This window comes from Raphanus sativus, unplaced genomic scaffold, assembly GCF_000801105.2.
Source record: "Raphanus sativus cultivar WK10039 unplaced genomic scaffold, ASM80110v3 Scaffold0132, whole genome shotgun sequence".
Lineage (NCBI taxonomy): Eukaryota > Viridiplantae > Streptophyta > Magnoliopsida > Brassicales > Brassicaceae > Raphanus > Raphanus sativus.
The window spans coordinates 18,465-45,375 of record NW_026615452.1 but is presented as its reverse complement, the minus strand read 5'-3'; the positions used below and the strand labels follow the sequence as shown (position 1 = coordinate 45,375).

Here is a 26,911-nt window from a genome sequence, read left to right as displayed (position 1 = left end):
TGATGGAAAAGGAACTTGGTTTTGAATTCATACTGTATTATACATATAATAGAAAGAGAACTCGAAATCTAATTTTTTTCATTGGTTCATATCACATGTTCTGTAAAGTGATTGAAAGTGTCTTTTTATATACAGAAGTTTCAAAGTTTGATGAGGTCTAATTATATGTGGATTTATACCAAGGTTGAAGATATGGCCGCAATATGATGGACCAATCAAATTATATGCTTCGAATCATGAATATATATTGGTTCAATACAAATGTATAATGTTCTTTTTTAAACAATATAAATTTATAATTTTGTCTTTGTGGCTAATTTTCATTTGATTCAAGAATTTGGAACACTGTCCCCTACATGGTACCAGGTAGGACATATTCCATAACATATGACATTTTATTTCATGTCATACTTGATTCATTTTGGTTGGGAAATTGGTTTGAGTTTCCGGTCCCCCCCCCTCACCTCTCGGAAATTAGTTTTTTTTTTTTTGACTAAAGCTCGGAAATTAGTTTTAGCTGAAAGAATTTATATAGAATAATATAAACAGTATACTCTTGGTTAGGTTTCAGTTCGACTTCTATTAGTTTGGAAGAGTTAATTTTCTTAGTCTCGTAGCTCATGTTAATTCGAGTATCTTGCGTGTTATCTCATAAAATTTAAAAGAATTCAACAATTATGATTTTCTTAAATTTGATTCTTTTATTTTGGTGTCTGCAGTGATTTATATTAATAATCAATTTTTATGTTAATGAAATTTAGGCAGAAACTAAAAACAATTGTCTATAAAAAACTAGCTAGGCATTTATTTTACTTAACCCATTTCAAATTTTCAATAGACCAATCAACCGTGTCTCTAACCCATTAGGCGGTCATCGGCGATCAATTCAAAGAGTATAATCCGTTTCAAGAGTTATAGGAAGTAGTGATAGACTGGTAGTTATGAAACGTTACAACCAGACGAGGCTTGTTAGGGATCAGTCATGGATCTAAACCGGTTCACCACGTACTCCTTTGTTGTTCACACCTCAGAAAACAAATCACTTGAGTTAGTGATAGATTGTCTTTTCCTTTTGATGTATAACATGTTTCTATTAGATTTTAGATTGATTAACTAAACTGTTGATTTAATATGTTTTATTGGTGTTTTAAATCTTATTTAGACATTTGGAATGTTATATTTACCGAAGTTTTATTAGTATATGTAGAATTCAAGAACTCAATGTAAAGAAATAACTCTTCTTTATTGCTTTAGAAAACTGACTCAAAAACTAAAGCTCTCAATCACAAAACTCTTAACTATCACCTCACATTGGTGTCTCTATTTATACACACTATAAGTCCTAAACACAATAACTAAAGGATGTTTAGATAACTCCTAAACACCAAGGACTTTACTATTTCCTATTCCATAACTCGGTAGGAAATAGATAGCTTTATCTCCAAGCTATTTCAAGCTTATCTCAACATTCTCCTCCTTAAGCTTGAAATCATTTCTTGACACTTCATGTATACCAATGAGCTCCTTCATCTCCTTGAATTTAATTCTTCCTAATGCTTTAGTTAGAATATCCGCTTTCTGTTGGCTTCCTGCGATGTGTTCCACGTTGACTAGCCCCTTCTCAACACTCTCTCTTATAAAGTGAAACCTTGAGTGTATGTGTTTGCTTCTCCCGTGAAATACTGGATTCCTTGTAAGAGCAATGGCAGATTGATTATCAATCCGTATGGTTACCTTCACGATTGGCTCCTCCAAGATTTCTCCAAGCAACTCTTGTAACCATATGGCCTGTTTAGCCGCCTCTGTACCTGCCATAAACTCAGCCTCACATGAAGAAAGTGCAACTATTTCTTGTTTCTGTGAACACCAAGTGATCATGCTGTCGTTTAAGTAGAATATGTGACCCGTGATACTCTTCCCGTCATCTAAATCTGTATTGTATGACGAGTCACTGTAACCCAAAAGTCTCGGTATGTTTGGCGTGGACCTCCTGTAAATTAGTCCAAGACCTATAGAACCTTTAAGATATCTCAAGCAGTGCTTCATTGCTAACCCGTGCGATACCTTTGGTCGTGACATATAGCGACTCAGAACTCCGACCACATAAGACAAGTCAGGTCTTGTGTGAAGTAGATATCTAAGGCATCCCACGATCCTCCGATATCGTGTAGCATCTATGTCTTCTTCCTTGTCTGCTCGACATAACTTCAGTCCTGCCTCCATAGGTGTATGTGTCATATTGCATTCCTTCATCCCACTTTCTTCAAGGATCTTCATCGCATACCTTGTCTGGTCAATGTTATTCCGCCATCAAATTGCTTAACTTCTATCCCAAGATAATAGCTAAGTCTACCAAGATTACTCATATCAAACTTAGACGCCATCTTGACCTTAAATTCTTCAATGACATCTTCACATGATCCTGTAACAAACAAGTCGTCTACGTATACTGCGATCACTAGTAGATGTGTACTCACATTCTTTCTATAGACAGAAGGTTCTTTAGAACACTTGTGAAATCCAAGCTCAAGTAGTATCTGATTTAGTTTATGGTTCCAAGCCCTTGGTGCCTGTCGCAAACCATACAACGCTTTGTTAAGCTTATACACCTTCTTCTCACTTCCTTTTACCTCAAAGCCCTCTGGTTGTGTTACATACACCGTCTCTTTTAATTCTCCATGCAAGAAAGCGGTTTTAACATCAAGGTGATGTACTCCCCATCCTCTTGACGCTGCCATTCCTACAAGCAATCTCACAGTCTCAAGTCGTGCCACAGGCGCGAACACTTCCTCAAAATCTATTCCATATTGCTGAACGTATCCTTTTGCAACCAAGCGGGCCTTAAACTTGTTGATCGATCCATCTGAATTACGTTTAATCTTAAAGATCCAACGCAAACCAATTGGTTTTATTCCATACGGGAGATCAACTAAGTCCCATACTCTGTTCTTCTCTATGCTTGCTATCTCATCTTTGCAGGCTGCTATCCACTCCTCTCGTTCGCTTGCTTCATTAAAGTTGATCGGTTCATTGTTCAAACCTAACAGCAGTAGCTCTCCTTCTTCTTCTGCAACCATGACGTAGTCTTCAAGATATTTAGGCTTTACACTCTGTCTCTCACTTCTTCTTAGTTCCATCACTCCATCTTCTGTCACGGGAACATGAAGCTCGCATGATTTCGCCTCTATTGTACTCTGTTTTCCATGCTCTGTTTCACTCTGTATTTGATTCTCTGTTTCACTCTGTTTCTCGTCTTGACGTGAGCCAATTTCCCTTGCCAATTCCTGAACTCCATGATTCCCAAACTCTCCCAAGTCTACTACAAAATCTCCCTTTAACTCTTTTCCATCTTCACTCCAATTCCAACCTTTTGTTTCATCAAACACAACATCTCGACTTACGAGTATTCTGCGGTTTTCTGGATTCAACATACGATATGCTTTTGATCCCGGTTCTGTTCCAAGGTGGACAAGTATTCGTGATCTATCATCCAGCTTTCTTAGATGAGGCTTCACTATTCTGGCATACCCAATGCAGCCGAAGATGCGAAGGTGAGTAATGTTTGGTTTCTTTCCACGAAAAACCTCATATGGAGTCATGTCTTGCAATGCCCTTGTCGTGATTCGATTTATCAGATAGGTGGCGTGACGTATTGCTTCTCCCCACAGGTAGTTAGGCATATGCATATGTTTCAGCATACTCCTCGTCATCTCCATCAAAGTCCGGTTCTTTCTCTCAACCACTCCGTTCTGCTGCGGAGTGTAAGGGGCCGTAAGATGTCTCTTGATTCCGGCAAGCTCACAGTACTCATTGAACTCTTTGGACACGAATTCTCCACCTCTATCTGTTCTAAAGATTATTATCTTCTCTCCTGTCTCCTTTTCTATTACTTCTCTCAGCTTTTTGAACTTGTGGAATGCTTCACTCTTTTCCTTCAACAAGATAGTCCACATATATCTTGAATAGTCATCAATTATCACAAAAATATATCTGCTTCCTCCTGCTGTACTTGGAGTTATCGGACCACAAAGATCTCCGTGCACGAGTTGGAGTATTTTAGTTGCTCTATAGGTCGTAGATTGTGGAAACGAGTGTCTGGCTTGTTTGCCAAGCATACAAGAAGAGCAAACTTCACTAATGACGTTTATGTTTGGTACACCTGTTACCAATTCCTTTTGAATCATTGCCTTCATTGTCGTGAGATTCACATGCCCCAACCTTGCATGCCACCTATTTGACTCGTTTATCTCCGCTAAGTATGTTTGCTCGGTATCTCTCACTCCCATTCGGACCTTATAAAGACGGTTTCTTCCTCTTTGTGCTCGAACTAGAAGCTTTCCTTGTTGATCGTGCATAGTAAGATGATCATCTTTAAGCTTTATTTCACAGCCAGCTTCAGTTGCTTGCCCTAGGCTGATTATATTACTTCGTAGATCCGGTATATAATACACATCAGTCATCTTTCTAGGTTCCCCATTCATGTCTGTGAAGCTTATAGTTCCTTTGCCTTTGATGTTAATCCTTGAGTCGTCTCCAAATCGCACCTTCCCTGTGATTGTACTATCTAGTACTGAGAAGTATCTCCTATCACCTGTCATATGATTGCTTGCTCCGTTATCTAGGTACCACATATCCTGTCTTGTCTCGTTTGCATCAATTTTCTCTGGTACACAGTTCTTCTCATTAAGGTAGACCTCCTCGTGTAACATAAGTTCATCAGCATTATGAGTCTCACTGTTATTCTCTTGAGTTTCTTGTAGTTTCAACAGGCGGTCTGGGCAATCACTTGCGTAATGGCCGGTTTTATCACATCGGTAACATGTTATATTGCTCGCATCTCTTGTCCATGTACTACGGCCTCTTCCTCGTCCTCTGTTATAATAGGAACGTCCCCCTCGTCCTCTGTTCCTTGAGTCTCTGTTGTAGTCTCGATTGTACTCTCTATTATTTTCTCTCCCATAGTCTCGTTGTTGATCTTGTGTTCGTTGTTGCCCATCATTGCTCGTGTACATAAGTTTGGTTTGGTCTTCGTGTGGTTCCTCTTCATCTCGAATACGCTCCTCATACGCCTTCATTCTGCCTATAATGTCTTCGTAACTGGTTTTGTTTAAGTCCAACATCTGTTCGAGAGACGCCACCATGTGAATGTATTTTTTTCGCGGGAGACTAGATAAGAATTTCTTCACGAGTTTGGGTTCCTCGATAATTACTCCTAGTGCAGATGATTTTGATGATATCTCTGAGAGTTTGCCACTAAAGTCGTCGATTGTCTCGTCGTCTTTCATTCTTAGTCGGTCAAACTCAGACATTAGGGTACACAATCTTGCTTCTTTGACTCTTTCTGCTCCTACATGCCGTGCCTTGATCGCTTCCCAAACTTTCTTAGCTGTATCAAGTCCTCCGAGCTGTAATATCATGGCTTCTGGTATAGATTGAAATAGTAATGCCTTTGCCATGGAATTTTTCTCTGTCTTGATCTTTTTATCTTCCTCTGCTATGTCTTCTCCTTCTATAACTTCCCAAACCTTATGTACTTCCAATGCCAGTTTCATCCGAATGCTCCAAACTGTATAATTAGTATTATTCAGCATTGGGCATTTGATTGCGTTTGATCCTCCGACGTTTTTCATAGTCTCAGAGGAGGTTACGATTTCTCCCATTATTCTCTGCAGGCTCTGATACCACGTGTAGAATTCAAGAACTCAATGTAAAGAAATAACTCTTCTTTATTGCTTTAGAAAACTGACTCAAAAACTAAAGCTCTCAATCACAAAACTCTTAACTATCACCTCACATTGGTGTCTCTATTTATACACACTATAAGTCCTAAACACAATAACTAAAGGATGTTTAAATAACTCCTAAACATCAAGGACTTTACTATTTCCTATTCCATAACTCGGTAGGAAATAGATAGCTTTATCTCCAAGCTATTTCAAGCTTATCTCAACAGTATATAAGATTAGAAAGTAGTTTAGTCCATTCCATACCTCAATTTCTTCTATAATTTTCTCCTTTTGTTAGTATGACGTTGCATGAACCCATTTCGCATTATCATCATTCACTTCACTGGAATTTAACTTGGCGATATAGAATGGAACAGCCGTTCTCTTGAAATAATATTTGATGAAAGTAAGGGTTTGAGATTCTTATGCTAAATAGAATTTAAAACGCTTTCAATAAGTATAAGGAATCTTTTTGGTATAGCTAGTCCCCTAAGGATAAGTCTGTGTCATGCCAAAGTCATTAGAAGTGCTCACATTCACATAGGGTTATACAATATTTTTAAAGCAAAAATTGGTGGAAGCAAGTTGAGATCGGACCATCGACTGAAAAGAGGACATTGACAACTCTTAACTCACTCTATATATATAAGTGTAATAAAGGACCAGTTCACCTTCTAAAACCTCGACGCGAAGTCAAAGGTCTATTTTCTGTAAAAAAGTTGTTTATGCCAAGTCGCTTTAGATTATTTTTAGGTATTGATATGTACCGATGGACGTTGCGTATATGTATTGCCCCAATTAAAGTTTTCAGATCAAAACCGAAAATAAAACCGGAAAGTCTTTCGGATACCGCATCGATCCATAGCTCTCGCGACTCATAAGACTAACGAACTTCTATTTAAATTGTCTTCATTTTCAATTTAAGGCATGAAACCAATAACATTTTTTTTAATGCCACCAAAAATTAAAAAGCGAGATGATATAAAAGTATATTTACTAGTTGAAAACGCAAATTATTATCTACATGACAACGCAAAACAAAGTACTCTATCACTCCATCTGAAAATTATCATGAACTGGAAAGCGAACATAGACACAAGTTTTTTTCAAAAAAAAAAAAAACATAGACACAAGTTACACCAAACCAGAGTTTCTAAAGGACGACTATTTAAAGAAACATGACCCACGATTTAAAGAAACAGCAAATGCATACTGTCTTCTAATTGATTTAACCCGTAATATGAACATGCAACGATGTCGAAGTTGTGAAAAGAGACAAAGTTTATACGGAGACATCAGAAAACTAGAGAGTAGTAAGTCATCTAATCTAGTTTTAAAAAAGTTATCTAATCGCAAGGTATGAGATCAAGAAGTCGCTAATCGTAAGTAGCGTTCGTGTCATAAAGTTTATTATTATCAAGCTAAATAAACTACATACTAAATTCGAAAACAAAAGACAGTGAACTACGGATGTAAACTATCAACCACCATATACCAATTAAAGCCTTTATAACTGGAACTTTCTTAATTTTGATAAACAATCTTTTCGTTAGTCGTCCAATCAAAGAAGAAACTATGAAACTCATTCTACTTTAATTAGGTTACTAGATTTTGACCCGCCCTTTGAAAGGGCGGATATATTTTCTTGTTTTTTTTTTAAATAATGGTCATATTTGTATTTTTAGGTAATCTTATTTATTTTTTCTTTACAAAATTTCAAAATCTCATTTTAATCTTAAAACATGTAAAAACCTGCTGCTAGATCCAAGCTTTCGGATTCCTCTTCAATTTCTACAAATTCTCTCTTTCTCTATGAATTGCACGTTTGCACTGCACCAAGGCATGGTTTCTTTTTAGAAAGATTACTGATAATTTGTTTTCACATAATTTAAAAACTCGGATTCTTTGATCCTTCCAATACAACACCTAGAAGAACACATCACACTAATCCAAATTAAAATAAAATATCATTTATTGCCAACAAATTTTTAAGTAAAAGGCCTAAATGGTGAAAAATAAGATAACAAATTATAATGGAGTAAACGTGTATTGTTACAGTTATTTTCAAAACAATCTGGAGTCCTGGACAGTGTCACTTTACAAAGCTTACATCATCATCATCTCAAAAGAATCTTACGTGTATTCTTGCAGTTATTTAGATGGCGTGTTATGTAAAGTTAGATTATAGAGTAGCAGTTATGTTTATATGTGCAGTTATATTTAGTTTTTTTTTTAAATTAGACCCAACTAATATCAATAGGGCATGATCTTACTTTAATAGTATTGACTATATATTTTTTTAATGTTTTTTGAAAATTTTCAATTTATTATTTGTGTTTTTATAATCATATTTGTTTTTTTTGTAATCATATTTATGTTTAATATTAATTTAATTTTATATTTTTGGTAACTATATTAAATATGTGAAATTACATAACTATACATTTGTGCTATATGCATTTTAAAAATTATTTTTAAACTTTATTCCTAAAGTTTGTAACATATTATATTTTCTTATTAATTACCTAACATAATTAGTTAAAAATGTCCGAAAACCAATATACAATCTAACCCGCCCCAACCCACTCCAAAAAGCGAACAATGTTTTTTAAAATGTGAAAATAATTTTTAATATATTATTTTATATATATAATGTAAGTATATTAATTTTTATACTTTTATTATAAGTATATTAATTTCATTTTAGCATTTGTTATTTTAAAAAACTGTTTTGGAAATTTAATTATTATTCCAAATTCATGTGTAATTATTAAGCAAGCTTATTATTTTACATCAATCCATATTCTTTTATAATCAAAAAACATAATTTTAGATTTAAAACCTATTATTGTTATTTCTAAATACTTTTATTTCTATAAACTGCAAGTTTTCATATTTTTTACTTTATTACATTACGTGATTCCTGGAATATTTTTTTTTGATAAATAAATACTGTGATTTTGGAATTACATATATGATATATTATTAGGTAATAAAAATGAATAAAGAAAGAAAAACAAAAAAAATGTACATTTTTGTTGCACCGTCAGTTTGTGGTCCGGCCCTTAAAAACATGACTTTAGTTGTCATCGAAGGTTAACTATATGCAGTAAGCAGTTTTCTTTTTAATTACAGTTATATTATACAATGTATTTTATGCAGTTATAATTAAATGCAATTTTTTTTTGGACTGAACCAATATCAACTGGTCATACTGCAACTTTAATAGTATAGATGCCATAAACAGTATAAAGAGATTATTTAGGGTACGTTTCATTCAGTTTTTGGTATAAATTCACAGTTACAGAAAACAATTATATATTGTGCCAAAAAACAAAACAATTATATATAGTGTGATATATATCTAAGATACAATTATATGATGACGTCCACAAATTTTATATGTCTACTTATGTCAATATTCTATCAATTACAAGCAATATCTATAGAAGGTTAATTAGTGGATAAAGTGAGGAAAATAAGGACGGACTTATAAAAGACCATTTCTTTCTACAATAATAAAGATAAACCTTAAAAGATGGAAACTTTATTCTCGTCCTATAATCTATACTATACTAAAAGACAAATAATCTCATCATTTAGGGTGTCCACCTAGGACTGGAAAATCGTCCAATAGGAAGTAGTTTTTTTGCCATGTCACGCAGGAGTTGGGCTGTTTTCTTTACTCGATCCGTGAAATGTAAAATTTGGCCCAAAAATCCAGTTCAAAAGAAACCCGACAACGTTTTAGATGAGACGGTCAATCTCTTCTGCCTCTCCTCCATTAAATTAAAGCTTTTTCTTTTTTTTTCTGCGTTGGTTCGTTTTCTCCAATCGAACACCTCCGGTTCGAAGCTGTCCCGGTAAGGCTTCTTCTCCACTCCAATTGATACTGTTACTGTTGTTAATCATGGCATTTAAATGTAGATTCCCACTGCTTCCTCTTCAATTCATATTCTCTGCCTTCTATGGTACTACAGCATATAGACCCTCATGGAGTTGTTCCCATCAAAATCTTCGAGTAAGTAGCAACTTGGCCTGAATTTTACTGAAGGCATGACGTCTTCCAAAGCCTACCCCAAGGCGGGTAAGGATTTCAGATATTCGTTTGAACCTTTTTTTTTAATTCGTTTGAACCTTTTGTTTCTGATGGTTTTGATAGAGGACCTTTTGTTTCTGATGGTTTTTGAAACTTTTGTTTCTGATGGTTTTGATAGAGAACCTTTAATTCGTTTGAACCTTTTCGTTTGAACCTTTTGATGCTTTTGAAAGGAGCCGCCTTTCAATGAGGACATGCCGAGGTTGCAGATAGAGAACTTTTACTACACTCGTGAGGATGTTCTTTCTGAAGAGATCAAGTTGAAAGAGAGTGTGACTTGGTCTGTGCATAGACCAAACACTATCTTCGGCTTCTCTCCGTATAGCTTGATGAACATTGTGGGGACTCTCTGCGGCTACGCAGCCATCTGCAAGCACAAAGGGTCTAACTTGGTTTTCCCGGGAGCAAGAAGGCGTTGGAAGGTTTCTCGACGGTGTCAGACGCTGATCTGATTGCTGAGCAGCAGATTTGGGCTACAGTTGATCCTTACGCCAAGAACGAAACGTGTAACTGCAGCACCGCTGATGTTTTCAAGTGCACACATCTGGGGAAGATTCTTGCTGAGCAGTTTGGGATCGAGGAGTCTGGATTCAAGGAAGGGAAGAATGTGGGGTTGGTGGAGATGATGAAAGGGAAAGAGAAGGTTTGGGAGGAGATGGTGAAGGTCAGTTGCAAGAGAAGAAGCTTGACGAGGTTGGTGTGTGGTGCTTTACTGATGTTATGCTTGGTGTTGAAGGAATGATTGATAGTATGAACAAGAGGAACGAGTATGGCTTTCCTGGTTTCAGGAACTCCAACAACTCTTTTATCTCTTGGATTGATAAAGTACAAGGCTTTGAAGATTGTGCCTTGATACATATTCTACATAACATACGCTTTGATGTTACTTTGTTTATTTGTTTAATGTATATGTTTTTATCAATATCTTAGTTCTTTGTTGGTTTCTGTGTTCTTCTTTTTCTTATGTTCTCATCACGAACTGTAAATTATTTTAGATCAAGTTAATGTTATGTTTTTGTATGGGATGTGAGTTACTTTCGTTGAGTTTGTTTTCTAATGATGATGAGACGTACGTATGTCTCATTCAACCGGAGTGGGGAAAATATTAACTATGAATACAATGAAAGCTACGCTTCTATTTATTAAAGTAAACAATAATGAGAGACGAAACAAAACTAGAGGCTGACATGGAAACAATGAAGGAAGATCTTTATACAAATTTGAACATAGGGTCTTTAACCAAGAACAGTAGAGGGAGTAAAGTAAACAAAAAAAATCACAAGTATACTGTGGTAATTAATGTCTGGAGCAACAACAATATCTGCAACATCAAAGACGGGAAGGACGAAGAAACCTATTTTAACTTTATCCAAACTATTTTTGAACTCTCTGTTTTTGCATATTTTTCTTACTGATGAATATGAGTTGTGAACTGCAGGTACCTCCTTTACAAGCAAGTATTGTGTTTTCCTATTTTATAACTTGCATTTTCTTAAATTTAAATATGTAAAAAATATTATGTTTGCTATTGTGATTAACCCTTTTTCACAATCAGGCTAAAAATGTATAGTTACCTATAAAAAATCAGCCACTCCTCACTGCAATCATCGTAACAGGATCGCGTCTCTCAAGGCTGGGGATAAGAACGACGGTGTTATGCTACCAATTGTGGTGCTGAGAAGGTGAAAAGTGTAACGTCTGCTGTTTTGTGCTCTCATGGAGACCCACCGGATCCATGGCAGCCTCGGAGAGATGGAGCTTTTGTTACGGTTATCGGATCGAGTGTTAATATTATTCTGTTTTTTTTGGCAGTGTCAATGTTGATGAGTTGATTTTATCTAATAACAAATTAACGATTTATTGTCATCTTTCAAACAAACACAAATCGTTATGTCTACGAAGAATAAAAACACCTCATTTATTTATATACATATAAATTTTTTTTTTCTTTTCACACCTTATCAAGATTTTTTTTTGTAAACTTAACACCTATGTCATAATTTATTAAATATTGGTAAATGGTTTTAAATTTTTCATCTTCTTATTTTTTAAACTAAATCTATTGCCAAAAATTTAATAGCTTCTAAATCATTATAATTCATATTTTATTTTGAATCAAACCAAAATTATGACATTATTCTTTTTGTTAACAAATAATCATTTAGTGAAAATATATATTATAATTTTAAATAAATAAAACTATAATTATAATAAATAAAATTCATGAGAAAGAAGGTAAATCAATTTACGCAATTAATCTTTATACATTTCATTTGATTTATACCAACGAAAATAAAAATAATAAACAGCATCACCAATTTCACTAAATCTAAGTAAGGCAAAATGATGTGTCTTTGTGTTTTCTAAAATAAATAACTAATTAAGATATTGAAGATTTTATACTTTAGGAAGTCTCCCACAGTTACGTATATGCAAATATTGTTTTTATAAAGGACAATAGGTTTACTTAGGCCATCTAATTTTATTACGCTGGAGATCTCCAACAGCTTTCTCAAACCAAAAGCTTCTCACCGATTCCCTTTGCTCAGGAAACTGGTATTGTTTAAGTTATTTTTGTATTCAAAATATGAGTATATTCTGGTTTTCTAAATGCATGAGAATCCTTTTTTTCCTGCGTTCTAGAAAAAGCGTTTTCGAAATAGCCATATGATACAAAAGAGTATGCGGTGTTTGAGGCTTTAACTCATTAGTAGATTCTGGTTTCTAACGAGAGGTAGAGACTTATTTAGTTATCTTTTGGTTTAAGCAAAATGGCTAGGAGTTTCGTGGAGTTGTTTTTTTATTGATGTTTCAAGCCAAAACAAATATTCCTAGACTATTCAAGAGATAGAGATTCAGTGTACGAATTATTTGGATGATCATTGTTTTAGTCACATCTATTATCATATGTATAAGTTTCATTTATGATTTTCTGTTTTATCATATGTGTTTTGTGTATAAAGTAAGAAAAAATTGATTTTACCTTTTATACATTAACTAAATTTCATTGATCTAATTTTAATTTAATAAAATTATTAAATATTATCAAAATTTATAGAAGGGTAAAAAATAATGATGTATTACATTTTCAATAAAAAAAATAAAACAACGTTTTATTTCTACTTATATGAATAGTATGTATATAAATTAATTATTTATGAAAATGAAACTATATGTTTAAATCATAAACGAAACATTGTAATATTACACTAAAAATTAAATAAATTTAGTAAAACCAAAAATTAAAAATATAGCCGAAAATACATTAGTAGAACGGAAAATGGCCGAAAATTAAAAATATGTTGGAGGGAGAGTTCGTACTCTGGTCCAGGCGCCTGCACGAAGGATACTCCTATGTCGAATGAGACATTAGAGAAAAATTTTAGGGGTTTGAAAATATCTTCGGCCAAAGTATATAAATATCTAACTATGTAAATAAGTGTGTTCCATTTAATAAATGCAGATGACTCAGGTTTTGGAGGAACAAAATATTTAAATAATCATTATAAAAAATTGAGTAAACCACGTATATTCGGAATATTCTGGATAGCGCGGTTTCTTAAAAATCACATCTATGCGGTATATTATGGATTACCAAATTAAAACCACTTTTTAATCTCGGCTAGGTTCGATTATAATTGATTTGCTTTACCGGATTGAGTACTCCTAAATAATTTACCAACTTTCTCATTGCTGAGAAATACAACACTCTCATTCAAAACACAAACATTGAAACATATGATTGGGAAATAAACTATCAACACACTTTTCCGCGCGTAGCGCGGAGAAAGAATCTAGTGTAATCTAATGAGGAAAAGAATCCAGAGTAGAGACTAGAGAGACAATGATATTCATGATAACGCTACATACAATGTAAACGTAACTGCCCATTTATTTAAGAGATTTAATTTATATTATACATTGACCACGACGTGTATATAAATAATAGTTAAATCATGGAAATCTACAAGGAAAATATTATTTCATTAGATAATTATTTAAATTAAGTGGAACGCATTCAAAATGTCTAGGGTATAAATTTTGGTTAACTACTTTTCTCGAAAGGGCATTGTGATATTCATATTCCAGAATGCATTAGCTTGACTGAGCACTAAAGATATTCAGCAACTGAAGATTTTCTGTGTTTAATTTTAAGATTAGATTAAGTAGACCACACAATTAGCGTCATTGTTTAATACATTTATTTCCTTACTATTTCTTGTCTACAAAATAATCCTTGATTATTATATTTTTCCTTGATTACTGTATTTATTTCATAACGGCTGTTTACATACAAACTAGGTCTGCGGTTTTTGTCCAAACCGAACCGAACTGGCTTTTTGGTCTTTGGTTCGGTTTCAGTTTTCAATTTGGTTCAGTTTGGTAGGGTTTTGAAAAATAGTTCGGTTTTCGATTTGTTCGGTTTCTGATTTTCAAAATTTTTTTTTTTTAAATCCAAAAATAACCAAAAATCGAACTGAAATTAACTAAAAATAACTGAAATATCCGAATTTAACCAGAAGGCTGTAAGCTGGTCCTCCCGTCTCTTGTCCACAGTAGAGAAAGCTACAATGATCCAATCAGTTATGTCTCCTATCCCCTCTTATGCAATGTCTTGCTTCGAGTTACCTGTGGGTTTATGCAAACAAATTCAGTCAGAAATGACTCGATTTTGGTGGGATCCTAAGGAAGGGGACAGAAAGATCAGCTGGACCTCATGGGACACTCTCACCTTGCCTAAGCAGCTCGGGGGTCTCGGCTTTAGAGATATTCAAGCTTTCAATCAGGCACTCCTGGCAAAAATAGGATGGAGAATTATTACAAAACCCGACTCTCTACTAGCAAGAACGCTACTAGGAAAATACTGTCATAAGGTCCCCTTCCTGAAAGCTACCAAACCAGCAAACTCATCTCATGGAAGGAAAGGGATCTTACTTGGTAGAGATCTCCTGCTCAAGCATCTAGGGAAAGCGGTGGGAGATGGAGAAGACACAAAGGTATGGACAGACTCTTGGATTTGCCCGGCTCAAGATTTAATCCCCACAAGTCCAATCTTACTACAAGATCAAGACCTGGTAGTTGCGGATCTTCTATCACGGGAGACGAAGGAATGGAACAAAGCGCTGGTGGAAAAACTCCTCCCAGAGCTAGAAGATCACATCTTCTCCATCAGACCAAGCACAATGGGCACAAGAGACACCTATATCTGGATACAACACAGGAGGGTACACAACCAAATCAGGTTACTACTCAATTCAAACCGAAAAACTCCAATCGACAAGACTACTCTTGGAGGAGGAACAATGGACCTGGAAAAAATACATCTGGACCCCTAAGCTTCTACCAAAGATTAAACTCTTTATTTGGCGGTGTGCAAGAAACAGTCTACCGACAGGAGAAAATCTGAGAAAAAAGGCTTACTTGACCGCACTCTCTGCTCAAGTTGTGGAGATGAGGAAACTCTGGAACACATCTTGTTTGAATGCAAAACGGCAAGAAAGGTTTGGGAGCTCTGCCCTTGGTCCATCTCCTTTGAACCACGATTCTGCTCAGGTTTCAGAGAAGCCCTACAACTCTCCTACTTAAAGATAAACCTCCCACCAGTGGGATCATCGGCTAATCTCTTCCCCTGGATCTGTTGGGGCCTCTGACTCAATCGCAATCTCTTGAAGTTTGAGAATCGACAGCTCGCTCCTCCATATGTCCTCTCAAAAGCGATAGCCTTTCTACGGGAGTGGGAGACGGCTCACACAGCTCTCGATCAACGCCCTCTCATCAAACCACCGCAGATCCCGATTCAGCTCTCAACGCCGTCGATCATCATTTGCAACACAGATGCAGCGTGGAGCAAAGAATCCGGAGAAGCAGACTTAGCATGGATCTTCAAGGACCAAGCGGGAGCAGAAGTATCCAAGGGATGCCAGCACCAACATCACGTCTCCTCTCCGCTCATGGCGGAAGCGTTGGCGATTCGGGCGGCCTTAGGGCATGCGGTCTCGCTCAACATCAACACGATCTGATTCCCGTCAGACTGCAAGGACTAGTACAGTCCATCACCGTGAATCAACGATCTGTGGAACTCTTCGGCGTCCTTTCAGACATTGAATCGATCATCGCTTTTTCTTTTTCTTTCTTCTACGCTTCCTATGTTTCTAGATCTGTAAACGGGCCAGCTGATGCTTGGGCCAAAAACTCCCTTTGTAACAAGCTCTCAGTGATGGGCTCGGGCCTTCACTAGACTCTCTCTTTCTTTTAATCAATATCAGTTAGCCCAAAAAAAAACCGAAATACCCAAATTTAACCAAAATATCCAATTTCGGAAAATTATACCAAAATTAACCGAAAAATAAAAAACGGAAATAAAAGTAAAAATCTAAAATAACCGATAACCGAACTGAACCGAACCAAAATTTAATTCGGTTTATTTCGGAATCAATTTCAAAATCTCGATTAATTAAAAACCGACAGTTCGGTTCTGTTCAGTTTTGGAAAACCGAACTCGCAGGGCTAATACAAACTATACCATATTAATTTTTGTTTAGAAAATGAAATGCTCGCACATGATAATTATATTAATTAAATAGAATCTAAACAATATGTAGGTGATAAATGTGGTACCTAAATTTGAAAAGTGATTTAAATTATATGGTAAAAAAATAAAATTAAATAAATAATTCTGATTATATTTTGGATATGAGTTATTAAATTTATCTGAAATTAAATTATTAATTAGACAAATGTAAAAAAGAAAATTAGAAACGCTTAATAATCAGTTAAAAGAAGGCAATAATTCTTTTGTACTTCTGTTTAAACTTTAAACAGAACAGATTAAAGATGATGCATGTACGAAACGTTTCTGACATTAACAATGAAACAAAATTTCGGTGAGAACAAAGAAAATACAATTCTCTTACCAACAACTGATACATTCGGTCCAGTGATAAACGACTTTACATATAAATCTAAAAAAAAAAGAAACAATTCAAAATATTTTAAATATCTTATTATTTTACGCGAATATCTTTTCAGAAACACACGATTACCAAAATAAGTTACGTGAGCTAATTGCTTATTCGCTTCCATCCATTGAATTAATTATATATACTATCTGCTTTCGTTTGTACCGTATTTTCCGTATATTTTTTTGTCATCATTCGAATTCTTTAAACTACTAATACAATCTCTTGCACAGTTGCACTATACGATTTTTTTTTTTGTAAAGGCCATATGTATATTTCTGAAAACATCCGAAAAACTTGAACGACACAAATTTTAATGGTGTATATATCTGATATATAATAATAACTAATAACATTGGAAATTTCACATGATAAATTTTTGTAAGCGATGACAATTTTTTTGTAAACATCTCATAAAAGTAAACTGAACGCTACCTTATTTTTCTAAAGCAATACCATGATTTTATTTAAAATAATGATACACACAAACAGAAAACGGTACAAAATTTATAATTTGGATTAAAAACAACATATGTAAACACCAATACACGCATTACGTTTTCCAGAACTAAAAAGTCTAAAATCTACAAGAATGACTTTTGTAAAATATAATTGAAATTGACCATTCACCAACTCCAATATCAAAGAGTTATATCGAATATGCATGCTTAGTGTGTGTATGTCAATATGTATATGCGCGTTGGGGTATATATACAAAGCCTCAGCTAGGCTTTGTAACTCCAAAACCAGAATCTCTCTTTCTTTTTTTTTGTCTGTTTTACAAATATCCAATAGAATAAAAACAATTAATGGAGTCACCAAGTCTTCCAGTAACGGCAAAAGACTGGACCTCCACCAGTCTCCACCGTGTACTATGTATGCAAGGCGGTGAAAGTGACGTCAGCTACGTCAACAATTCCGATAGCCAAGCTTTGGCTATAACCTTAAGCAAACCGATCCTTATCTCATCTCTCCAGTCCATAAAACTCTTCGCCTCTCCGCTCATCAGAATAGCTGACCTTGGCTGCGCCACCGGTTCCAACACTTTCGATACTGTGGATACGGTGGTTGAGACTTTACGGGGGCTATTCACTGCGGTGTACGGCGATGGATCGCCGGAGTTTGAGGCTTTTTTCTGTGACTTGCCGAGTAATGACTTCAACATGTTGTTTAGATTGTTGTCTGAGAAACAGAAAGTTGATTCGTCCAGGTATTTCGCCGGCGGCGTCGCTGGATCGTTCTATGACCGGCTTTTCCCGAGAGGAACAATCCATGTCGCTGTGAGCTTAAGTGCTCTACATTGGCTATCTCAGGTCAAATACATAATAATAATGTCTATATTATAATGTTTTGAGATTATTATTATACTAGTGGTGGTTTTGAGATTATTATTATACATGTGTTAATATTCACAACTACAATGAAGAAATCCATCATCCAAATTAATTTACAAGGGAAGTTTGGTTTTATAAGGAATGTATATTCCGCATGTTAGAAAAATATACATATTTTCTTGATAAATTTGATTACTCCTAAAACAAGAACATAACACCATGAGAAACGAGTTTATGAAATGTTTTATATTTGAGATATATGTGTCTGATGGCTATACCTATGATATTTGATGGATGAAACTGTTTAAATTCATATTGGAATAGAGTAGTTTCAGAAACATAACACTATATATTAAATTATTTCTAAAATGAGTGCATTGAAAGAGAGATCGATTTGGATTTTTGTAGATACCGGAGAAAGTACTGGAGAAGGGATCAATAACGTGGAACAAAGGGAAAACGTGGATAGAAGGAACGAAGAAAGAAGTGGTTGATGCATATGCAGAGCAATCAGACAAAGATTTGGATGATTTCTTGAAGTGTCGGAAAGAAGAAATGGTAGAGGGAGGAGTGTTGTTTGTGTTAATGGGTGGTCGTCCTTCAGGTTCAAGTAGTCAATTTGGTGACCAAGATACTCGAGCCAAACATCCTTTCACAACTACCATGGAACAAGCTTGGCAAGATTTAATAGATGAGGTAAATTTATCTATACACACACGTGTGGGTGCATAATATGTATATATGCAAATACATGGTATCTTTCATGTTTTCATTGCATAACTGTTCAAGATGACGTCTCACTTTATATCTCTTTGGACCGTTTCTGGCTTTCGCATTAATTAACTTGGTAAGAGGTAATGACGAATTTGTTTCTTGTTCTTTTTTTTTTGCGAAATGAATTTGTTTATAAATGCTAATCCTCTGAGTTTTGTTTTTTCGGAATGTTTTGTCTTGTTTACTAATACTTTTAAGTATATAGTTTGGACGTTTTTAACAACTCTTTTCACTTTTGTTTTGCTAAAACACTACTTTGCAATTTTATATATACATATTTTATCATCACCTAAATTCACAAAACTCGAAGGAACTTAAAACCTTTCTTTTTACCACTCGTGTCTTTTAAAAAAAATGCGTAGTAATTTTCAAATCAGCTAAATTTGATGGCTAATACCATTCAAAATTAACGTGTTATGTTTGTTTCAGTATAATTAATAGTTTGCTTCAAACGCTACACACATGTTCACGTAAACTTGAAAACGCAGTTTTTCCTTACCAAAAGCCCCACTTATAACTTTTATATGTTTTCACTTTTTCACACATTAGCCATATTTTTGCTGTTATTACTAATGATAGCTTTAATATGATAAATTAATACCACTCAAACTAATTAAACGCTACGTGATTTGTTGGATAAAAGGGTTTGATAGATGAAGAAACAAGAGACGGATTCAACATACCGGCTTACATGAGAAGTCCGGAGGAAGTGGCTGCAGGAGTTGACCGTATCGGTGGGTTCAAGATTGAGAAAATGGAATACATGAAAATCGTTGAATACTCCGATGAGAAACATGAGGAGTGGAAAAAAGATCCCATTTCGTACGGACGAGCCAGGACCAACTTGGTTCAAGCTGCTATTCGTCCTATGGTCGAGGTCTATCTTGGACTAGACTTATGCGATGAGCTCTTCAAGAGATATGAAAACCGGGTTTCTACAACCCGGGAATTTCTTCACATAACTTGTTTCTTTGGAGTCGTCGCTTTTTCTGCCATCCGTATTTGATGATTTATGTTTATATATGAAATGTGTTTGTTCGTATTTATCTATGGTTTGTCGTTAGCTTTAATATATGAATGTGTGTTGCGTTTACTTGCTAGAGAATGGACAATAATGGAGATTTGGGGGTACGTGTATATGGAACATGTAGGGTTGGAAGTTATAAACTAAAACAGTTAGACAGATTATTTATACCGCAAAAACCGAACCAAACCAAGTTTAGTGTAATCAAGCCATGCATATCGAATTTAATCAACTGAAATTTCTTGTAAGCATCAATTTTATGATATTATTTTTATATTATATACACACTAATAGACTGAGTTAAAAATTATTAACTTAAATCTTAAAGGTTATTTTACCATTCCAAAAACCTTCAACTCTGAATTGGTTCATTAGTCCCTCTCCAATTTCCATGTTTTTAATAAGGTTAAGATAACAAGTTAGCTGATAAGTGATAACTAATGCCCACTCTTTGATTTGTAATTTTTTTATGTTTGGAATACACGTTTATCTTTAACAAAATAAAAGTCTTCAAACAAAAATCTTTAACAAAATAAGAACATTTTAACTAATTATTTAGGTAATTTTCCATATGATAATTGAGTTTATTTTATTTTATCAATTTAATTGTCATTTTATTTTATTAAAATTGGATTGTGTCGATTTTTCATATAAAACATACTATTTCTTTTTTTTCAATACTACATTAGATTGTCAGGTCCCAACTTTCGGTAAAAATAAAGATTATGATTATAATATTAACAACACAATATATTTAAATTAATATGTTTTAATCATATTAACCACATGATTTGTCTAGCCTTTTTTTTGTCAAACATGGTTTGTCTAGTCAAAATATAAAATTAATATTGTTTAGATATGTGTATACTGTATAGTCGTATCACATTTGACCATCAAATTTCTTGGTGGTTCATGAAATTAAAACGCAAGTCAAGTGTATAAAAACTCAACTTTCCACAGTTTTGTCCCAACGACAGGAGAATGTGGCGACGAATCACATTCCCATGTCAGCTACAGCCACCACATATTCGCCCAAGTTCCACTCTCTCGGACATAAACTGTTTCCTTTCCTCTCTAAAAACCCAAGGAACCAACAACCTCAAAACATTAAAGCAAGCTCACTGTTCCATGATCGTAACCGGTCTACACAGAGACAACCTCATCGTCGCCAAACTCCTCGAGGCGTGTTCAGACACCGGACATCTCCGATACGCTTACTCTGTCTTCACCCACCAGCCGTTTCCCAACGCTTATCTCCACAACACCATGATCAGAGCTCTGTCTCTCGTCGACGACGACCCTAACGCCCACTCGATCGCTGTTCTTGTTTACAGAAAGTTCTGGTCTTTATGTCCGAAGCCCGACACGTTCACTTTCCCTTTTGTGCTTAAGATCGTTGTTCGGTTATCTGATGTTTGGTTCGGGAGACAGGTTCATTGCCAAACCGTGGTCTTCGGGTTTGATTCGAGTGTCCACGTTGTGACAAGTTTGATTCAGATGTACTGTTCGTGTGGAGGTTTGGGAGATGCGCGTAAGGTGTTCGATGAAATGCCTGTGAGAGACTCGACTGTTTGGAATGCGTTGTTAGCCGGGTTTGGAAAAGCGGGTGAGGTGGATGAAGCGAGGAGGTTGCTGGAAATGATGCCTTGTTGGGTAAGGAACGTAGTTTCTTGGACCTGTGTGATCTCCGCCTACGCGAAGAAGGGACGAGCTAGCGAAGCCGTTGATGTGTTTCAGAGAATGGTGAGGGAGAACGTTGAGCCAGATGAAGTGACGCTTTTGGCCGCACTCTCAGCTTGTGCTGATCTCGGCTCGCTTGAATTGGGAGAGAGGATATGTAGCTACGTTGATCACCGAGGGATGAAGAGAGGTGTTTCGTTGAACAACGCGGTCATCGATATGTACGCGAAGTCAGGGAACGTGACAAAGGCGTTGGAGGAGTTTGAGAGGGTTAGCGAGAGAAACGTGGTTACTTGGACGACTATGATTACAGGACTGGCGACGCACGGGCTTGGAGGTGAAGCTTTAACGATGTTTAACCGTATGGTTAAAGCAGGCGTGCAACCAAACAGTGTTACTTTCGTTGCAGTCCTTTCAGCTTGCAGCCATGTCGGTTTGGTCGATCTTGGAAAACGTTTGTTTACCTCAATGAGATGGGAGTACGGGATTGAACCGAACATTGAGCATTTTGGATGTCTGATAGATTTGCTAGGGCGAGCAGGTAGACTAAAAGAAGCGGAAGAAGTTTCTAAAAGCATGCCCCTTGAAGCTAATGCTGCAATATGGGGATCTCTTCTTGCTGCTTCAAATGTTCATCATGATCTTGAGCTTGGAGAAAGAGCTTTGAATCAGCTGATTAAGTTAGAACCGAATAACAGCGGTAACTATATGCTCTTAGGTAATTTGTACGCGGATTTAGGAAGGTGGGAGGAGTCGAGGATGATGAGGAAGATGATGAAAGGGATTGGTGTGAAGAAGATGGCTGGTGAAAGCTCCATCGAAGTTGAGAACAGAGTATATAGATTCATCTCTGGTGATCTTTCAAATCCGCTTGTTGTAAAGATTCATGAACTTGTACAAGAGATTGATTTGCAGATACAGAGCAATTAAGTTCGAGACAAACAATGATTTGAGTTATGATCAGATCGAGTTGACTAAGGATCAAGTAAACTCCAGTCACACTCTTCCGAGGAGCTTGTTTTTTTGTTTGTTATAAAAAGAAAATAGAGTTATAATTATTTAACTAACTTTGAATTGTTCTTTAGTAAATTTGCAATTAAAGAGTAATTAGCTAACTATGCAACTTTTCAAGATTTTTTGAGTAATTATCTTATGAAAAAAATCCAACCGAATTACTCTGTTTTTGGATTTTAATGAAAGGTAGGGATTCAAGCATACAAGAAACCCTTAATATAAGGAATTTTATCAAATACAAAGATAATTTTTTTTACACACGTAACAAATCTTTTTGTTATAAAAAACAATCTTTTATTATTATATGTATATAATTAAATAGAAGGTAATGATTCAAATCAAATATTAGCTATAGTTTGGCTAAATGATAAATTAAATTTTTGATTTATAAACTCTTATTTTATTCTTGAGCAATAAATTCAGAAGACAATCAGTTATTTGCTTATTATATGAATCACGTCTTGTTTAGATTTCCTGTACTTTTCTTTTCTTTATATTGGTTTGTTCTATAAGAAGCTAGGGTTTTGAATTTTTGATAATTTCACCTTGTGTCGTTGCGTTGTTGATAATCTGATATTTAGTTTCGTTTTTTTTAAAATGTTTTTCAGGCGATAGGTTCTGCCCGGAAGCTAGCTTTTAATTATGGACAGGATAAGTCAGTTGCCCGATGAACTTCTACTGAATATATTGGCAATGCTTCCTACCATGAAAGATGTTGTGGAAACTATGCTTTTGTCAAAACGATGGCAGTTTCTTTGGGTGATGGTTCCAAGAATCAAATACAATGATAAACTTGATAGCTATAGTAAGCACAAGTATGGAAGCTTTTCATTGTTTGTAGACAAATCTTTTTCTAAGCACGAGGCTCCCATTATAGAAACTTTGCTTTTTAAACTTGGTTATGTCTCTGGGTACGGCAATATTCAAGGGTGGATGAGATCTGCTGATAAACGTTGTGTGCGTGAGCTGATTATCCAGATTGATACTTTTACTTATAGAGATCCAGTCTCACTTCCTTGGAGCTTGTTTAGTGGGGGATGTAGAATGCTTGTGACCTTGAAACTAATTAATGCGGTTCTTGTGGATGATTTTGCCTCTCCAATTTCTTTCCCATCCCTCAAAACGTTGAGTCTTAAATCCATGAAGTATCCGAGTGGTGAATTTGTCAAGAAGCTTTTATCTAACTGTCATGTCCTTGAAGACTTGGTTGTGGAGCAATGTAACAATGACAATGTTAACATATTTACTGTTATTGTGCCTTGTCTAAAGAGTTTAGTCATGAAGACATTAACTCCCATTGGAAATGAGGCTGAAGGGTTTGTGATAGATGCTCCTTCTTTGGAAAAATTCAACATTCTTCATTTGAGTGGGTTTTGTATCTTTGAGAATGATATGACTAAGGTTGTGGATGCAAATCTTGTCGTTGTTGATTGGAAGTTATGGAAGAAGTTGGGTTCTATTGCTTCGTTCAAGCGCCTTTATCTGTGCCTACCATCCTCAAAGGTAATATTAATATATATGATGTTGTTTCCATCCTTCTGCCCTCTTTGTTCTTGGTTTTCTCTTTGAGTCTAATTAGTGAAAAGGTCTCTAAATATGTCTGCATCCTCAAAGGTAATATGTCCGTCATATCTTCTAAACGTTTTATGTTGTTTTAATTTGAAAGCCCTTCTATTAAAAAAAAGTCTCTAATATGTTCCAAAAAGGGTCTCTAATCCATTACGAAAATAGTTTTCTCTTGTGATGAAAACTATTGTTTATTATGATATGTACATGGAATTACATATTTATATGAATAGAATCAAGATATTAAAAACATAAATGTTTTTTTTTTGCATGAATGTCATGTACTCAGTCAAAACTATTGTAAACTATTGACCATATATGCACCTAAAGCCATCTTCTTCTTTTTTTACCTAATGCCATCTTTGTGCATGCAGGATGTGTATCCTGCTCGTAGTGTCTTCACCAGTCTTGTACATTTGAAGATATGCACATGTGAGACAGAATGGGTGAATCTACTTATGCGTGTGCTCGGAGATTCTCCAAATTTACGAGCTCTCAAACTTGACCAGGTATATATTCGACTAATGTTATTTGTGCATTAGTTTATCAGTATGATTAATCTAATGCATTGTGCTTTGCATCCTGTTTATATCAGTGCCATCCCCTTCGATCTTCCGAGCCACGCCCATGCTGGAACCCGGCATGGAATGAACCGAGTTCAGTTCCTGAATGTTTGTTATCAAGTCTTGAAACTTTTGAATGGGTAAAATATGAAGGAGCAGAAGAAGAGAAAGAAGTAGCAGCGTTTGTTTTTAGAAGCGCAAAGTGTTTAAAGAAGGCAACCTTTAATATCCACAGTAAAAACAGTGTCAAGAAAGGTGAGGTGATCAAGTTGTTCTCGTCAATTAGGTGTTCACCATGTCAGCTTGAGTTTCGCTGAAGTTATGAGTCAAGTAACATCTTAGACAAAAAGTACAACTTGTGTTTTTATTTGCTACATTTGATAGCTCGCTGAATTTCAAACTGTTTGGTCCAATTATCTTCTGCGTTAAATGAATGGATAGACTTTGACGGGCCTCGCCTTTCTCTTTCCCTTTCGTTTGCTTCTATCTCTTTTGTTTTTACCCTCGTTCTGATAACGGGGAAGCCCATGGGCTAGCTAAAGTGACCCTCAGTAATTATCTTTCTGTTAACGGGCCTCGCACAGGCTAGACTTGGGCCCAGCCCTTTTTCCTGTATTTAATATATGCAATTTCGATAAAAAATAATAATTCTTCGGCCCCTAAGATCAACTATATGATCCCGTTATCTTATATTTAGTTTTTTTTATTAAAAATAAAATAAAATATTGTCAAATTATATTATTTTTAAAAAACAAAAAATAAAATAAATAAAAATAATAATAGTGGAAAACAAAAAAAAACTTTTTAAAAAATATTTTTTTAATATCGTTAGCAAAATACTAAATCTTAAACCCTAAAACATTTGGGTAAACTCTAGAGTTTATATTTATCCAAGATTTTAAGGTTTATCCCAAGGATTTAGGATTTACCGAAGAGTTTTGGGTTTAAGATTTAGTGTCTTGTTGACTATGTTAAATTTTTTTTTTAATTCAACATTTATAATTTATCTAAAGATTCATGGTTTACCAAAGATTTAGGATTTGAGTTTTAGAGTCGAACCATGATTTGTGGTCTGGTGATGATTAACCTGAGGGCAAAAGTATAATATGGTGAAACCATCAGGGTTCGAGTCTACGTCAGTGAAAATTAATATTTCGGCATCTTCAAGAACATGTGACCGATACGTGGCAACACGTGATTAGTCTGGACCACTTTTGTGAGGTTATAATATTTTGTATAATTAAAAATAAGATGGTAACATTTTTTTTACAAGACCTTTTTTTTTGCAATTACTAGTATTTTTATTGTATAAATATGATATAACTTGACAATTTTTTTTGAAAGATATTAAATAAGAAAAATGATTTTTTATCGGTTGGTGAATCTACATGTTTATTTTTAGAGTTAAATCCAAGAATTACTAAAAAAAAATACTTTGGCCACAAATTTATTTATTTTTATATATTTTTCACCGAAAGTGTAGTAGATGCATGTAGTTGTTAGGTCAGGAGGCCAAATGTTATTTATTTATTTTTTGCTAAAAAGGAGGCGAAATGTTGAAGTAAGATAATGTGTTTCAGGCAAAAATTTGTGTTAATGATATACAGCAATATTGTTTTACCTTCCACATAATACATGTGATATGGTTACTAGTTAGATTCTTTATCGTCGTCCCCAGTCCCTTCCAGGTTTTCAGAGCAGCAGGTTAGTCTATTGACGGCGATTTCTAGGCTAGCTAAGGTCAAAGTGCAGTCTGGCCGTATAGGCGGAGATGGAGATGGTCGCAGATTGGACAATAATCGGGAGACAGATTCTACTAGTGTTCCCAGTTTCATATCATCGTGTATACGGATGATAAAACAGGCCTCCCTAGGTAATTTACATGTAGCTTCATATATTGATGGGTGCATTACTTGTTACCGCAACTCACCCAAGTGGAGGTATCTCATCCTAAATTGGTTGAGATAATTTTAGCGGAATCAGGGGCTCTGACCAAACTTAAAAAATATATTTTTTTGGCGGAAACAGTGCCTGATTCCACCTTCTTCATTTGAGATCTTGATGCGGCTTGCCACCTCCTCAGCAGAAGAGGATACAACAAGGTTTGTGGAAATCTATGCTCTTTGAAGAAAGTGGCTCTTGCCGGTGCACTAGAAAGGAAGGCAGCCACTC

The 26,911-nt window shown here is 35.3% G+C and overlaps 3 protein-coding genes and 1 pseudogene across 3 annotated transcripts; all 4 read left to right on the top strand.

Moving 5' to 3' along the window:
- Positions 1-9,782: 9,782 nt before the first annotated feature.
- On the top strand, positions 9,783-10,848 carry LOC108845501 (3-oxo-Delta(4,5)-steroid 5-beta-reductase-like; annotated as a pseudogene).
- Positions 10,849-17,544: 6,696 nt separating this feature from the next.
- Positions 17,545-19,985, top strand: LOC130501240 (gibberellic acid methyltransferase 2). Its single transcript, XM_056996130.1, has 3 exons — positions 17,545-18,097; positions 18,527-18,814; positions 19,536-19,985. Exons 1-3 carry the CDS (start codon positions 17,594-17,596, stop codon positions 19,896-19,898), a joined length of 1,155 nt encoding a protein of 384 aa, XP_056852110.1. The 5' UTR covers positions 17,545-17,593; the 3' UTR covers positions 19,899-19,985.
- Positions 19,986-20,881: 896 nt separating this feature from the next.
- LOC108846054 (pentatricopeptide repeat-containing protein At5g56310) lies at positions 20,882-22,654 on the top strand. Its single transcript, XM_018619261.2, has one exon. The coding sequence runs from the start codon at positions 20,898-20,900 to the stop codon at positions 22,524-22,526; it is 1,629 nt and encodes a 542-aa protein (XP_018474763.1). The 5' UTR covers positions 20,882-20,897; the 3' UTR covers positions 22,527-22,654.
- Positions 22,655-23,138: 484 nt separating this feature from the next.
- Positions 23,139-25,214, top strand: LOC108845502 (probable FBD-associated F-box protein At1g32375). Its single transcript, XM_018618701.2, has 3 exons — positions 23,139-24,113; positions 24,551-24,685; positions 24,772-25,214. The coding sequence occupies exons 1-3, from the start codon at positions 23,253-23,255 to the stop codon at positions 25,054-25,056; spliced, it is 1,281 nt and encodes a 426-aa protein (XP_018474203.1). The 5' UTR covers positions 23,139-23,252; the 3' UTR covers positions 25,057-25,214.
- Positions 25,215-26,911: the final 1,697 nt, after the last annotated feature.

Bases quoted from the DNA above. Each gene is read 5' to 3' on its own strand.
- LOC130501240 (XM_056996130.1), top strand. From the start codon at position 17,594: ATGGAGTCACCAAGTCTTCCAGTAACGGCAAAAGACTGGACCTCCACC. The intron at 18,098-18,526 runs GTCAAATACATA...GGATTTTTGTAG, and splicing joins CTCTACATTGGCTATCTCAG to ATACCGGAGAAAGTACTGGA. The intron at 18,815-19,535 runs GTAAATTTATCT...GTTGGATAAAAG, and splicing joins GGCAAGATTTAATAGATGAG to GGTTTGATAGATGAAGAAAC.
- LOC108846054 (XM_018619261.2), top strand. From the start codon at position 20,898: ATGTGGCGACGAATCACATTCCCATGTCAGCTACAGCCACCACATATT.
- LOC108845502 (XM_018618701.2), top strand. From the start codon at position 23,253: ATGGACAGGATAAGTCAGTTGCCCGATGAACTTCTACTGAATATATTG. The intron at 24,114-24,550 runs GTAATATTAATA...TTGTGCATGCAG, and splicing joins TGTGCCTACCATCCTCAAAG to GATGTGTATCCTGCTCGTAG. The intron at 24,686-24,771 runs GTATATATTCGA...TGTTTATATCAG, and splicing joins GAGCTCTCAAACTTGACCAG to TGCCATCCCCTTCGATCTTC.